This window comes from Gordionus sp. m RMFG-2023, chromosome 1, assembly GCF_954871325.1.
Source record: "Gordionus sp. m RMFG-2023 chromosome 1, tfGorSpeb1-WG-v2, whole genome shotgun sequence".
Classification (NCBI taxonomy): Eukaryota; Metazoa; Nematomorpha; class Gordioida; order Chordodea; family Parachordodidae; genus Gordionus; species Gordionus sp. m RMFG-2023.
The window spans coordinates 16,364,065-16,381,462 of record NC_088775.1 but is presented as its reverse complement, the minus strand read 5'-3'; the positions used below and the strand labels follow the sequence as shown (position 1 = coordinate 16,381,462).

The window sequence follows — 17,398 nt, the reverse complement described above, 5'->3', positions numbered from 1 at the left end:
GCTATAATTTTTTTATACTGACTACAAAACACTTAATATTCCTTAGCTTAAATCAATTCCTTGAACTCATTTTTTTACTTCTTTATTTTTTTTGGTTAATTAAATTTTTAAAGAAAGACAATGGTTATCGAATATGGTCATTTCAGGGAAAACCCTTGTCCCAAAACCTGTGCTACAAATTACGCGAGTTAGATTGGAGACCGCGCCTTAGGCGAGACTTGTCTTTGATAACCTCTGAACAGATCAAGGAAATCAAGAAAAATCTTAAGAAATATAGCACTGTCTACGATCTTCAAGATAAGGCCCTTTACACTCAAGCCGCTAAAGTTTTTTTAATGCTCCTATTTTATAAATATATTTAATATAAATAGCTATATCTATTAAAGCTTTGTAAAGCCTGGCCAAGAAAAATTTTAAATAAATTCTGATGGGTCGGACTGGCAAGTAATGCATAAAGAAAAATCGTGCCTAGCAATTAGAAGAAAAAAAAATCGGGCCGGCTTTCATAATTATACACAGTTCCTAATTATTAGGATTTCTTTATGAAATAATATATTAATAATATTCAATTCAAACAATTTATTTTAAAATTCCACCTCTACCTCCTGCCCCTCCCCCCCCCCCCCTCATTTTTTATTAAAATATATCCAAAAAGTTAAAAAATACTTTTATTTATTTTATATTTTTTTCTTATAAAATAAAGTGTTAAATTAAAACGTTAGAGATAAATTATCGATTATTATTTATTAAATATGATGAAGGATGGTATGATAATTATGATATGAATAGAAATATAATTTTATTCTATACTTTTATATAATAAAATGATTTCAAATTATCCCCTATTTGATATATTATCTTGAATTCCAAGCTAATATTTTTATTAATACTCTTTGAAAAAATATTACAATATGCTTCTTTATGGGTATTTTACAAGCAATTTAAATAAATTACTAAATATAAATAATATATAGTAAGAAATTAAATAAGTTATTGACTTAATAACAAATACAGCACAGAGATGTCAAACACAACGATTTAAAACGGTTGTTATGGAAATAGATAGCCATTCAGGAGAGATATAAGAACCTTATTCGACACTGAGTTAATATAGAATAGATATTAAAATTCTGATGGCCGGAAAATTCATAGAAAAAATTCGGACCGTGGCTTATTTTAGTAAATTTTTAACTATCTGGGACGAATCAAACTTTTTCTAAATTTTGGGCGAATTGCACATACACTCAACACTTAATTTTTTTAAAGACTCAAATAATGAATTACTATCGATCAAGTGTCCCCTGCGTTTTAACTTACTTTCCTAAAATAAATTATATTTTGGTTGGATAACTTAATTTTATATTTTTCATTTTCAGCAATACCATGAAATTTTTTTTATTATTAATATTCATATTAGCATTTTATACTAATTCTAAAACATTTGGCAGAAAAAACTATTAAGAATATTTTATGAATATAAAATACCACTAAATATCGTCGTCACCACTGCAAATCCTCGTAAATATCTTTTTTTTTTCAAAATACGTTTTTTTGGATAAATGGGTGCATCTATAAGCCATATATCATTCCACAAAAAATTATATCTCAATAACAAATAAAACCAGTTTTTTTATATCAAATAACATTAAAACAAAGAAAAAATAAATATCAAAATTTTGTAAATGATATTTTTTCAAAAAATTGTAAATCAAATTTTTCGTTAGCCTCGTAACTAATCAACAAAAACTCGTATATGTGAATATTTTTTTTAAAAAAATCTATTCTTAAGAAGCAGTATTATAATTAAAAGTTAAAATTCATTAATAAGTATAATATTTTAATAACATTTAAAATAGTTGTTTATTTCTCATGAAAAATTTCAAAAATGCTACTTACGAGGTCTTGCAATGGTGACGACGATAAGATTTAACTAGGGTTAACAACATTTAAAAAAAGGTCGTGTCCTAATTTGCCTTATTCTTTGAAACTTATTTCTGTTTAGGCTAGTGAACTAGTACACCCTATTCTATTTGTTAGTGTATACTAAATCTAAATGATATCTTTCTTTTTTTTCAGTTTAGAGGAGTATATAAAACTAAACAGATTTCTCTTTAGAAATAATACCAATCCTCTAGCAGATAGATTAAACAAAAATCAGCTAGGGTTAAGTAGATTAGATATGGGTTAGGGGTGCTAACAGAGTTGTTACGCTATTTTTAAAAGTAGCGCGCTATAGCTATTTGTCAAAAAAAGTAGCGCGCTACCGCTTTCGCTATTTGTCAAAAAAAGTAGCGCGCTATTAGCTACTTTTAAGCTACTTTTTATAAAAAAATATTTAGAAACAAATGAAACAAATTTTTTTATATTTATTTATTGCTTATAATGTAAATGTATAATAAATAATATATAAAAATCAACATTTATAAATATAAAAATATAGTTAGTTTAGATTATAAAAAATAAGCAATATAAATAAATATTTGATATGGAAATGAATCATTATTAATTAGAATTACTTCTGTATACTCTTTTATAAAAGTATGCTCTTCATCGTTAATATATTCAATTTCAACAAGATCACAGAGTTAATTAATCTCTACTTTCCTCCAGAAAAAAAGCGATTAGTTTTATTGCTTGGTATACAGAATTCCATCTTGTACGATTAGGGGTTAATAAATACCTCCCTAATTTTTTTTTAAACATGTCAGAACTTTTAGGAGATTTGTTCTGCTTATTCCATAAAGTTTGACATTTATAAAATGTCGATCTTGACACCCTTTTATAATCTTCATCATTTAAAGCTCCTTCAGCATCTACTGTTGCTATCAAATTTAAATTATGACAGGAGCATTGACGGCTGGGTAACATTGTGGAGTTAGTTGAAGATCCTATAGAATATTGATTAGATTAACATGTATTATAAAATAATTTAAACTTTCTTCTAAGATCTCATTAATATCATTGGCATCAACACCTATTTCCTCCTCTTCCAATACATATTAACTATCATTCTGTATCTCATCTTCAGCATTATCCTCACCAAATATTCTATATTCATATTAAATAGGACAAATTAAATTATTCATCCAGTTTTAATAGAAATGTCTAGTAATATTTATCAAAAATGGTTTAAAAAAATCATTTCTTAGTATTCTAAATTTTGAACCTCAGTATAATGTAACTAAGCAAAAATACTTTATCAAATGAATTCCCTGTACTGTATATAAATTGATGGCAATTAATCAATAAGAAATAAATATAGTAAAAATCTAATCATCCATGAAATATTCAATAACCATATCTTATTAAATGTTAGATTAGCTCAATGACACTGTACAATAAAAATTAATGAAATAATCCACCTCTGTTTTATATTTTATTAGTTAATTTCACTAATTTTATTTATAATTTGATATAAATTATGATAATCATGATATTACTAAAATATGTGTGTATTTAGTTAATAAAAATTCTATAAATAATGTGAAATATTAAAATACTAGATATTTTATAGATTAAATAATAACCATTCCATTCTGATTAATTTACTGCCCAAAAAATCATAACTTAAAATAAATATTATAAATAAATTTGTGATATAACCTAAATGCCTTCAGGTAGTTAGACCCATTATCAGTAACCATCTTGCAAACTTTATTATGAATCCTAAAAGACTTGTGGATGTCAATAATTTTATTTGCAAGTACGTCATATGTCAGATAATCCTTTCAAGGGCTAAGGCTACAGATCTTCTTTTTAAAGTCCTAGGGTCTAACCAATGGCCTGTGATTCCCAAATAAGCTCTAAAAATATTTAATCAGATCAATTTATAAATATAAATAAGTTTTTACCTTCTGTTATGTGTCCAACTATCTGCCGTCGTACATACATAAGATATATCTGATAACTCTACTATTAGAGCATCTTTCATCACTTTGAATTTGTTGGCTATTTTATTCATAAGTGTCTGGCGACATAAAACTGTTGTGCCAGGGGATAAAGTTTTAATCATCATAGTAAATGATGGATTATCAACCAAGGACAATGGCTGAACTGTGTCAATAATAAAATCAACAATTACTTTATCAGCCAATTTTTGTGAAATATTGGCATGTTTATTATCAGTTAATTTGGTTTGGATAGTATTTGTCTTTTTGAATAAAGATTCTCCTATACCAATTTTTTTTATATGTTTCTCTATTTCCTTATAGCAATTGGCGTGAACAGTCTAATAAAATAAATAATATTATAATGTAAAAATAACAATTTACCTTTAGGTGTTTCTTCAGGTTATAGCTACTCAATTGATTTGATGATATATTTTTTTTACATTTTAAGCACAGGAATTTGAATCCAGATTTTGTTTTAATATTTATTTTAAAAAATTTTTCAAATCTAGGGAATGGGAAATCGTTATTAGAGTTATTAAGTACATTTTCTTCCATTGAATCTTCCATGTCCGAATCACTTTCAAGGATTTGGATATCCATGGGCGATGCCATTTTAGATTATTAACACAGATTGAAAATATAAATTAAAAATTGAAAATATATTTAAATTTCAAAATTAAATAATAAATTATAAAAATTATAATTAATTATGATATTATATTTAAATTTTCATGTTTATACTTACATTCATTATATTTTTTTAAAGTAGCGCACTAAAAAATTAAATAATTTTAAAAAAAGTAGCGGCTATTAGCTATAGCTACCAAAAAAGATAGCGCGCTACTTTAACAACTCTGGTTGCTTATTCAAAAAATAATATTTTCAAAAGTGAAAGAATATAAAATAAAAGCTTAATGAAAAAAAGGCAATACGATAAATATAATTAATAACATTATATATATTTATATTAAAAAAATTATCTGAAAGGAATTAACTGAAAAGCGAAAAAAGGAAAAAGATGAATATGACGCCTATCTTCTGACCAAAATGGATAGGATCAAAAAAATCGCCGAAGTCCGAGAGCGGCTAATTCGAAGTATCATAATAAATATAACAAATGGGATAGACAAAATATTTGTTTTTTTAATTTAAACTCCTCATCCTAATTTAGTTTCGATTTTCGTATTAATGCTATTAAGTATCCAAGTTCCATACTAAAATTAATAATTAATTTTTGTGAAATAAATTTCGGAATCATATGTTATTCGTATAATATTTTAAATGACCCCACATGAGTTATTTAAATTGCTTTTTAACTTGGGTTTTTATCTTTTATTTATTGGTCTTAAAATCCTTTATTTTTGTTATCTTTATTATAATTTCTTATTTATTATTCTTGTAATTATACCTTAGCTAAACAACTATAGTGCGTTATTTTTTATCAAACGGAACTATACATGAAAGGATTGATGATAATAAGTTTATATCATTTATAAAACATAATTAACCAATATGAGAATTCATTATATCATCGATCTAGAATTGGAGTGCTCCACATCCGCAAATGTTTAAAATGAGAAAATCAACATTAAACTTTAAAATCAAATATAGGAAAAACTTATTGATCAATGTAATTAAAAATTTCAGAGATAATTTATCATATTGTTAATTAATTATTGCCTTAAAAATTTATGCTCAAAAATTTTAATATAAAATTTATTTGATAAAATCAAAAAATATAACACTTTATAATTTTTTTTTGATGTTCAAAATGCTCCATTTACATTATTAGAATTTAATAAATATTAATAACTTCAAATCATCGAAATTAAATATCTTAATTTTTTCTAATTTATTCATGTAATAATGATCTTTAACAGGAATTCATAATAATTCATCACATTTTGAGAATATAAATCATAAGGTATTTTATAATTGAGACTTCCCTCAAAGTACTCCTTTGAAGAATCTTTTTGCCTGTAATGTAAATAGACTCTTAGAGGGTCATTCCATGTGAAATGAGCAAAAAAATCAAGATTTTCGGCCGACCCCTTTAAATTTCGATAAAAAGTTGTAGACTGGTTATATATGTTCCCATTAGATTATAAAGAAAATTTTAGCGTATTAGCAACTATATTAGCGGAGATAATCGGGGTTAAAGGTCCAAAAATTTTTACTGATGTTAAATAATTAGTTTTTAATTTAAAACTAAATATCATCAAATATTGAATCTAATATTAATAGCTAAGTTAATAATTGATAATTATGGCGAAAATATCAAAATTAATTTTTTAAAAATATGGGTCATCTTATGGTCAGTTCAAAATTTGAAATTAATATTTCGAAATGTATATGTCCGATTTTTAATTTTTTTAAGAAATATTATCCGTTTACTATTTTTTTAATAATCTCTATAACAATTAGTATGGCTGGATATTTATTTAAAAAAATATTGCGATTTTTATACTTTAAAAAAAATAGATGTCACTATATATAATAGTTTTAATATGTTAAAATTCATTTTTTTTTATTGATTAAAAATATTTTAATGTATAATATATCATAAAATTTGATTATATAACTTTGTAAACCTTATTCCCCTGAGATATTCGCAGAATCGGACTAGCACACGAACAAAAAAGCAGGATTAAAGGATTGCAGGAAAATTATTAAGGGAAAAATCGAAAATCACATTAATTACCAGGCCTACCCCCAATCCTCCACCCCCCTCCTCCCAGACAAAGTCATACCCATCAAGACCAAGAATGTTATGAAATTCTCATTATCTTACATTATTAAAATAACCAGAGATAAAGAAAATTTCAAAGATTTTGAAAAATTTTTTAAGCTATAAAAATAACAAAATTATAGTTCTGATGAAATAAGCCGACTCATGACTGAAATAAAAGATTGTGTATCTGTTAAAGGCGAGAAAGAATCAGTCCAAAGACTTATATTAAATAATCTTAAACAAATATTCAAGATGTTTAAAGAAGAATACCCAAATATATTAATTGGATTCTCTAAATTTGCCGAACTTAGACCAAAAAACTGTATTTTAGTTGGAGCTAGTGGCACACACACTGTTTGTGTGCGCCATTCATCAGAATATGAAATTAATGACAAATGTAATAGCTGAAATTACAGCAGGAGAAGATTACTATAAATTCTTATAACTATCTGGCTCAAATTATTTGTAATCCATCTCAGCCAAAATGTTATTTAACAAATTGTGATCAATGCCCTGGTATAAAATCTCTTAAGGGCCAATTATACCAGTTGTTTCAGAGAAATCGTATAGAATATGTCACGTTTAAACAATGGATCACGGTGGATAGAGCAAATCTTGAAACTATTATAAAGTCCATTGATGATTTCATCGAATATCTATTAGAAAAAGTTCAAATTTTACTGCGTCACTCGTTTATAGCTAAACACAAAGTTTATTTTTGAAGAATTCCAAAGAAAATTTAAAAGATGGGGAATTTTTAACAATTCTAGATTATTCTGAGAATTATTCCTCATTTTACAAGATGAAATTCAGGGATTTCATTGGAACAACGTGCAGGCCACTATACATCTATTTGTAGCATATTATAAAACTGGAGAAGATTTAAAAAATATAAATTTTGTTATTATATCCGAATCATGAAACCATAATACTAGTGCAGTCCACCTTTACCAAAAAAAACTTATTAATTTCCTAACAGCCAAATTTAATTCTAAACCAGAAAAAATAATATATTTTTCAGATGGAGCCGCGTCTCAATACAAGAATAGCAAAAATTTTCTGAACATATGCCTTCATAAATACGATTTTAATATTCCAGCCGAATGGCATTTCTTTGCCACTGCTCACGGCAAAAATGCATGTGACGGTATCGGCGGAACTGTCAAAAGATTAGTTGCCAGAGCTAGTCTTCAAAGGCCAAATAAAAATCAAATCCTAACCCCATTAGAATTATATAATTATGCTAAAGAAAATATTAATGGAATTAATTTGAATATGTATCCAATCAAGAATATATCGAAGAGGAATTAGCCCTTCGTAAAAGATTTGATTCTGCACTGCCCATACATGGTACCCAAAAAATTCACGGAGTTATTCCCATTGATCAAAATAGACTAAAAACCAAAATATATTCTAATTCCAAAAAATATAATATAAAACAAGTTTCGTTTTTAAATGAGAAAATTATATTTTAAAATATTAATGGATATATAACATGTGTATATGAAGATAAATGGTGGATAGGATATATAATCGATAAAAATGATACAAATGAAGAAGTAAAAATCCGATTTTTACACCTTTGTGGACCTTCAGCCTCAAATTTCATCTGAAAGATGATATTTTAGTATTGCCTAAATCTCATAAAGAAATCTCATAAGCTAGCCAGGCTTTGTATTCCTTTAGATGAAGTAGGATTTAATTAATTTATAAACTATCTTAATTAGGCAAAATTTGTGAAAATTTTAAAAATTTATGATCTGAATTACAAATAAATATATATAATGCACATTGTAATCGATTTAGTATGATATATATACATTAAAATATTTTAATCAATAAAAAAAATGAATTTTAACATATTAAAACTATTATATATAGCGCCATCTATTTTTTTAAAGTATAAAAATCGCAATATATTTTTAAATAAATATTCAGCCTTGCTAATTGTTGAAGAAATTATTAAAAAAATAGTAAACGGATAATATTTCTTAAAAAAATTAAAAATCGGAGATCATATACATTTCTAAATATTAATTTTGATGTTTTCACCTTAATCATCAATTATTAACTTAGCTATCGATATTAGATTCAATATTTGATCATATTTAGTTTTAAATTAAAAACTAATTATTTAACATCAGTAAAAAGCAAAAAAAAGACGTTTTTTGGACCTTTAACCCCGAATATCTCCGCTAATATAATTGCTAATGAGCTAAAATTTTGTTTATAATCTAATGGTAACATATATAACCAGCCTACGATTTTTTATCGAAATCGAAAGTGGTCGGCCGAAAAGTGATTGATTTGACATGGAATGACCCTAGAATGGTTTTATAAGATCAATGATGAAATCTTTTCCATCATAAATAACATTTTTAGTATTTTTACCTTTTCTAGAGAGATAAATCACTTCCAGTATTTTGGTATAAATTTTTAAAGAAATAATGTTTATTTACTTATGAAATTATCTGCAAACTCTAACTTTAACATTCTTCACTTCAAAAAAATATAAGTATGAATAGTTTTTTTAATTTAAAGAATCTTTTACCCTTTTCTTACATGGAGTCCTATCAATAAATTTGCTATAGAAAGATCTTTTAGCTTCATTACTCTGATCTGCATTAACTTTTTTATGACATTGAAATATACATTTATTAGAATGATCATTTTGAACCATCCTTGCTCTTTTCAAATCACCTTTAATATTGATATAGGCCTCACCACATCCCTTACTCTTTTTCTTTCATTTGCTTTGCTTCTAGAAGTTGAAGGACTAAGTAAAGTAAAAATAATTTTTATCTCTATATTTAATGAGCAAGTAATTGTGATAAATTTTAATAACTTATTTGGTCAAATATAATCTTTATTTATATTATGAGCAAGTTAATTATTAAAAAATTATGATAAGTTTCATTATGATTAATTACAAATTTATTTATAAAGATTACACATGAAAACTATACTAAGAATATTTTAAAATAAGAAAAAAATTTTACCTTAACATTAAAATAATTTGGAATAGATATGGAATGAAAATATTTTAATATGAAAAGCAACAAATTAAAAAAGGAGGGAAAGACAACACGTGATTAAATAAGATAATAGGATAGGCCATGCATATGAAGCAAAAATTACATCGTTATTTGCAAATAGCGCAAAATTGACAGCTATAATTTTGGCAAAAATTAATATTTTTTAATCTAGTTTTTATTTTTATATATATTGGTAATAAATAAGTTATTATCCACTTCTAACTCAAAATTTTGAAAATGTCGAGTGGAGTACTCCAATTCTAGACCGACGATATATAAATAATATATTACATTATAACATATTTTTATTTAGTGCATTTCTCTTTCATCAATTTAGAGGAAAATCTTTATCTCTTCACTGTCTCCATGACTTATTGTTTCTCTTAAAAAATTTTGACGGTAGCCTTCATTTACTTTTTCCGTGTGGTACCTTTTAACATTTACTCTTTGCCCCCAATCAAAATTTTGATCTCTCAACATAGTAATATTGTTAAATACCTCGTTTTGAGCCGATTTTTAAAAATGGCTAACTCAATATTTTAGCCAGAAAAATATTACATAAGTCTGAAGATTATTCCCACAGATGACACAAAGGTTTGGACATCTATTAGCGAAATCTCGAGGCTAACACAATATTATTCTGGATAAAATATTGAGCTAGCCATTTTTAAAAATTGACTCAAATTGAGCCTTTAACAACAATACAACATAGAATCAATAAAAGCTGTCTTGGTATGATTGATCTCTCAGCGGAGTATCAATATCGATTGATCAGGCACTGGAGTATCTATCGATTTTTTTCTAAGATTGATCTTGCCTGGAGTATCATTATCGATTCCTTTGTATGATTGATCTCATTTAGAGTATTAATATCAGTTTCCTTTTATGATTGATTTCACCTAGAATATCAATATCGGTTACCTTGGATTGATCTCGCCTAGAGTATCAATGAATGTGGGTCCCCTGGTGCGAAGGCCAGCGAACCTCGTGATCTATTTTGGTGCCATAACACTACATAACTGTTCTTTATTTTCATCACTTTCACACTATGATATGTAAAGTAATATATGGTGATGGTGAGACCAGAAATTTCATGGGAAATGGTGATAATTTTATAATGTCGGTTTTACGTAAAATTCGGGAATTTTCATGAATAGATAGTAAAAGTACATCTGGTATCCATTAACGACTGGTTGTATCCTTAAGTTCCCATTCTGATAAACGATAGAATATTGGAGGGTCAACTGGCCAACAATATTTTATTTTATATGAACTTGCCATTACATAGGTGATGAATGGGTACTAAAATCAATATTATTAGACATCGTTCCATTTACAAATTTCCAATCTGGGGTGGGGTAGAGATATATGAAACATTTTATAGAATTATGAATAATTATTAGGGTTAGCAAAATTTGTGGATTTCAATTTATATTTCAATTAGAGAAGTTACAGATTAAGATTGAAAAATATCATACGTCAGACTTTTTTTAACCTTAATATTTCTTTATAAGTAAAAAGTTAATACTTTCGGAGAAATTGTCAGAAAATTATTGGAAAAATATATATTGATAATTCATAAGCTAATTTGATATTATGTCAAATGAGATGCCGATATCAGTGAGTCTGAAAGATCATTCAATTTTTAAAACTAATTCTATATGAATATCTTTAAATAAAATTGTTAAACCAAATTTAAAATTTTATAAATAATGGTGATTTTATTATTTTTAATTTTAGATACTTATTTCCCAATATAGTGTCCTGCTGCAATTAACTGAGAATGATCCATTGTTGGACCCATTCTCGGAGTGAGACTTCCACCCTACTTTCTGAGAGAATTATTTTGATGACCTATGGACATCTTTGATTCTACTGGTGCCTTTTAGATGTCACTCAAGCCAGCCCATGGTCTTATAGATCTTGCGGCATTCACATGATTACACTTGCTAGTTTTGCTCCAAAAATAAACTTCCCTAGATTATGCTTACAAAATAAAAATTGAATAATAGTACTATTCGTATTACATATCATGTAGTAGACGCATCTGACAACAACAATTTATCTCTATCATGAAATATGAGCTATTCCACCTGATAGGTGTATCTAATTTTAATTTTAATGGAATTAGAGAATTACAAAACTTTTTCATCATGATAATTTTTTTAAAGGAATTATGAATGCTTCTTATAATGCACCTTAATTGTACTAATTGCTCATCTATTTGCTTTATTATTTCTTGAACAACTAGAAATAAAATATATGCAAAACATTGAATGTGCAAAATTTTGGATTTAGGGTTTTTAATTCTAAGAGTATTTATGAAAGCGGTGTTTGATGTGACATTGTTACATGTGATCGCTGTTAATCCTAAATCAATGTTATATTTATAATATTATAAAATGTTTTATATATTTTCCGCAGAATGGAAATTTGTAAATTGAACGATGTCTAATACGACCAAATATTTCCTACTAATATATTATTTTACAATATTTATGAATACTCAAAAGTATTTTAGATGAATAATAGATATTAGATATTAAATTATTCGTTAGCTATACCCTAAACTAAAAAACGTTCTACAGGAGGGTTTGATATAAATGAGACATTTTATTTAATAAACATTCATTTTAAATTTTGGGAAATCATATATAGATAAATAATGAATAATATATAATTATATAACGTAAAAAAGTCACTAGTTACAAAAAAACAATGTTTTTTAATATAAAAAAAACTAATACTTAACAAGATTTTAAACCACTTTTTAATATTATATATTTTCGTTATAAAGATTCGGATATGTTGGTGGAAGAATCATACGATATTTTACAATCGGAAGAATCAATACCCGTCGAAACACTTTAGTTTTTACGAAGAAATACAAATTTTTCCTAAAAATTTTATATCCTGGTTATATTTGAACATTTTTTTTTGAAAATAAAAAATAAGTAACAGTCTTCTTTTTGTTTATTGAAATACGATTTATTTACTATTATTTACTAGCTATTAATTTGTATTATTTTCTTTACATTTTATCTTATCGTGATTTTTCCTCGGATTTTTAATATTATTAACAATAAACAAATATATAGTATCATTGCTATTTTTTCCTTAACCTTTCATTTATAGTCGCAAAAATAAGTATTCTTTTCTATAATTTTGAATCGAAATTCCAATTTTTAATAGGATTTGATCAATAAACACAATCAATTAGAGAATTATAATATCGAATTTTATGGCCCAAACTCTTTTTTCATTTTTTAAATTTATTTTATAATTGAGATTTTGATTCAGAAAAGAACCTTGAGTTCCTTTATAAATATAATATAATATATATGCAAGAAAGGCCTACAACGAATATGCAGCCGGGATGTAGAATAACAAATGGCTTCTCTATAGGTGTTGGAGCCCATCAGGCAGTGTCCACATTAGGGGTGGTAGGAGTGATTTTTTGAAGAGAAATAACAATATTTGTAGATTAATGGAAAAATAACTGGTAAGAGGATTCTAATTTGTTAAAGAATGGTCCTAGTTTAGAGGTAAATAATTGAGCGAATTTCTCTCTATAATTTATCTTACTTTGATTTCATCAATAGTATTTATATTATGGATTAATTGTTCTAATTTGGATAATTTCTTAAATTATCTCTACCAATTATATTAGTGTGATTATTTTCAATAAAAAAAAACCAAATTTATATTTTATTTTTAAAATTATTTTTCCTAATGCAATAAAATTATTATTTGTATGATTTTAAGCTAATATTAGTTTCTTATATAATTTCTCCGTTTTAAAAGGTGTTATAATTTATAACCAAAAAAAAGATATAAACAACCTATAAATATTAATTAACAAAATAAAAAAAACCAAAATTTTACCAAAAATTTCAAATCGTTTTTTTGTAAAAAATTTTTTATAAGTAAAAAATTTTAATCTTGAAAAAAAATTTCAATTCTCAAGCATTTTCTTCATATAATTTTTTTTATATAATATTATAAAGAGTGTTAGTTAGTACCGCTGAAAAAGGGCAAATTTTTTCCGATTATTAGCTTCTACTATTAGAACTCATTGCCATTATTTACAATTCTGATATATATATAACATTTGTTTTTCCGCTTTCTAAACTTCGAAAATAAACTTGTAGAAAAATATAAATGTTATATAAAGTTGTATGAAATATATTTTAAAGAATGCGTCTAAAACTTATTTCAAATGTTTTGAAACTTTAAGGAAACATAGTGATAGTCATAGAAGTATCCAGGATTTTGCTAAGATGGGGGGGGGCTATTAGATGGATTTTTTCCCTATAAATTTTATTGACAATCTTTAGTCCACTCCCTTGGTTAAATGCCTTCATAAATTTTGAAAATTTTAGATATATATATTATGGCCATATCTTTATTTTACCTTATAAAAAAATGATGCTTACAAAAAATTTAGATTATTTTCATGGAAATTCCTTCAATTTATTTTTATAAATGTTGGCTAAATATTATTTTTATTAATGTAATATATTAAATAAAGCTGTCTCTGATAATTCTCTAGTGATTTAAAGATCTAAATTTTAATTATGTGTACCTTCATTCATTATAATTTAATATCCTCTTCTAGATATATAATTTTTCATTTTATTCATCATAATTTAATTTACGTATGTAAATTTTCTTGTTTGAAAAAAAAAATTATTAAAAAAATTTTTTTTATGCAAGATGTAAGATATCGAAATTTGTCAAGATCAAATTTTTAATATTATCTTGAAATATTTTTTATGTATGAAAATTACAAAAGACTTACATATAATAATTTTGGCATTTTTAGGTGATCAGAATCTTAGTTATTAAAAAAAAAAATTAGATTTTGTTCAAAAATTTTTTAAAGATTTTTTCAAACTCGTGATAAAAGCCAAAATATTTAAAAAAACAAAACCGATCTGAAAAAAATTTGTCCAACCTTTCTAATTCGATAATTTCTTTTGAAGATACAAGTCCGATTTTAAATATTATAGCGAAAAGCGAAAATAATTAAACTGAAGTAAAATAATAAAAAAAATTGGTGTTATTTAGAATATTCATAAAATTATTAGGAAAGCGAATAGTTGAAGAAAATAAGTCAAGGGATGCCAGGATCATTTATTAATTTACTAAGCAGCGGCCAAATTTTATTTAATTATTTTTTCCCTTATTCTCTCACCCAAGATAAAGGAAGTTGGCTTTATAATTTTTTTTATATTTTAATCTATGAATTGGAGGATTAAGATAATTTGTTGCTCAGCAGTTCAGGTATGCTGCCATTAAAATAATATTATTTTTAAAAATAATAATCTTTCATCTCACCATGAGACCAATAATTTCTATTAAGCTTATCAGATGTCATAAAATATAATTAGAAGAAAATTACAATTCTGATAAAGTGAATCTTGATTAAATACCATTTGTGAAATTTTGAAAAAGAAAAAACGCTTCGTTTTTTAAATTAATTATGAAAAAAAATATAAATATGTTGATGTTGTAATTAAATTCCTATTAAAAATTTACGTTTAGCTTTTATACTAAGGGCTGTGCGAGATAAAACAGTCTCAAGGATTTCACATGTCAATAAAATTTGTTTAAGTTAATAATATTAAAATATCAGGTTGTTGATTAACCAAAACTTTAGGAAGAGAAACGGCTTTCATTATTAGAAAATTCATGCCGCATCAATTAGAGATCGGATTTTTATTTTGGATCATTAGTAAGATTTAAATCAATTATGCAACATTATTCTAATAATAGGAGAAATAACATGCGTTAGATATATATCGATGTTAGTTTCTTTTCAACAACCTGTGTGCGTAAACTATATTGATTAGATTTCATTGGTGTGTCAACAACGTGTGTGTAAAATCATAATGATTTGATTTCAATGGTTGTTCAAAAAAGTGTGTGCGAAAACTATAATGATTAGATTTCATTGGTTTTTCAACAACGTGTGTATGAAAACTATAATGATTATAAAAAGTTGTTTTTAAACAAGTGCTAAAAATTATAATGATTAAACAATCGGCAATCGTTTACCGAGATAATGCATCAAAAATTTACAAGAGAAAACTTAAAACAAGTGACAAGTTAGGATAACTTTTCAAAAATTCCACGCTGGTAAAACAAAAAATAAAGAAGGCTAGAATTAATCGACAATAAAGCGTTAATCAATTATAAGAGATCATTATAAACAAAAAACTGAAACGAGGATAATTTATCAAGAGAATTTCATGATGTTAATAGAAGAAACAAAGTTGAAAAAGAGATTAGAATTAATCGATAATTGTTAATCAATTACAAGTTATAATCAAGATGTTAAAGAGTTTAAACGCTAATCAATCTAGAGATTGTTAGAAACAAGCAACAAACTAGAATAATTTATCAGGATTATTTCAGAATGACTTTGGAAGAAATAAAAGTTTAAAAGAAAGATAAAATCAATCGATAATTGTTGACCAACATAGTGAATGAGGAGTAGGTGTTAATAGGGTACAAGTTATCGTCAAATAGATGATAAATGTCAAGAATTTATATCTGTTATTAGAAGAAACAAAATTTGTAATGGCAATAAAGTGTTAATCTGATACAAGCAGTCGTTAGAAGCTAAGAATACTAGACAAGGGACAATCGTAATTAGAACTTGGAAGACATAAAAGATTAGCTTAAGATATGATTAAAGCAAGTCTTCGGATAAAGAATACAAAAAGACTAGCTTTGGTGGAGATACTAGATAAGTAAGGCATAAATCGATAGGAAAGTTTGTCATTTGCTGAATAGTTGGACTAATTTAAGTAGTAGTTATGATATTCAAATTAATATTTATATATAGATATTTCTTGTGCAATATGGATACAGGATATAATTAGAAGAATTATTACGATATTACTAATGATGTTTGAAATGGGTGGGACCACGATCGTAGGCTGTTCAACTATTCGGGGGGAGTGGGGGGGGGTCGACTGGGTTGGATGGCCTAGGATTATCGGGGAGCGGAACTGGGGATCCCGATTTTGAGGGCATTTTGGTCATCGTACAAAACTTGAGTTATATCATATTGCTATTTTTGATTTGAATTTATAAAGAAAGGTCTAATTTTCTCTAAGGTTTTGCTAATTCATAATAGGAATAAAAATATTAAATTAAAATAATTTTATTTTTTAAACCCCCCCCCCCCCCCATGCCTATGCCACTGTTTAATTAATTTACTGTTTTTTTCTTTCAGCTTCTAATGTGTCATTAATCTGGAATTTCAGGAAGGATTGTAAACTTGGATTTTATATGATATAATGTTAAAATATATTCAAAGATCAATTATAAAATCTTGATGGAAGAAGATGTGGTGAAGGATAGTCAATCCTCAAATAGTTTAAGATCTACATCAATCTCTGATCAAACTGAACCTTTTAATGGTAGGTGGAAAAATTCTTTCATGCTAAAAAAGAAACAGCTAAATGTAAAATATGCAATGTGGAGATAATGTGCAAGAAAAAAACTACGTCAGCACTAATTAATCATAACAAAAGATTTCATCAAAAACAAAATAATACTATTAGAAACTATTTAAATGATATACCCAAAACAAATGCTGATGATTTTAAGCATTATTTATTAAAATTTTTGCTAAAGTCAAATATAACTTTTAAAATTCTCGCCACTCAGGAATTTAAGTCCTTCGTTAGAGCTTTAAATCCTGAAATAAAAATATGCTCAATACCGTC

The 17,398-nt window shown here is 25.9% G+C and overlaps 1 protein-coding gene across 1 annotated transcript in view; it reads left to right on the top strand.

The window, feature by feature from the left end:
- LOC135931413 (eukaryotic translation initiation factor 3 subunit B-like) overlaps positions 1-12,619 on the top strand; it is a 31,434-nt gene extending 18,815 nt beyond the window's left edge. Inside the window, exons 15-17 of the mRNA XM_065468497.1 lie at positions 114-326; positions 4,878-4,986; positions 12,454-12,619. Of these exons, the coding sequence (XP_065324569.1) occupies positions 114-326; positions 4,878-4,986; positions 12,454-12,527 (396 nt within the window). The 3' untranslated portion in view covers positions 12,528-12,619. The remainder of the gene's footprint in view (positions 1-113; positions 327-4,877; positions 4,987-12,453) is intronic.
- Positions 12,620-17,398: the final 4,779 nt, after the last annotated feature.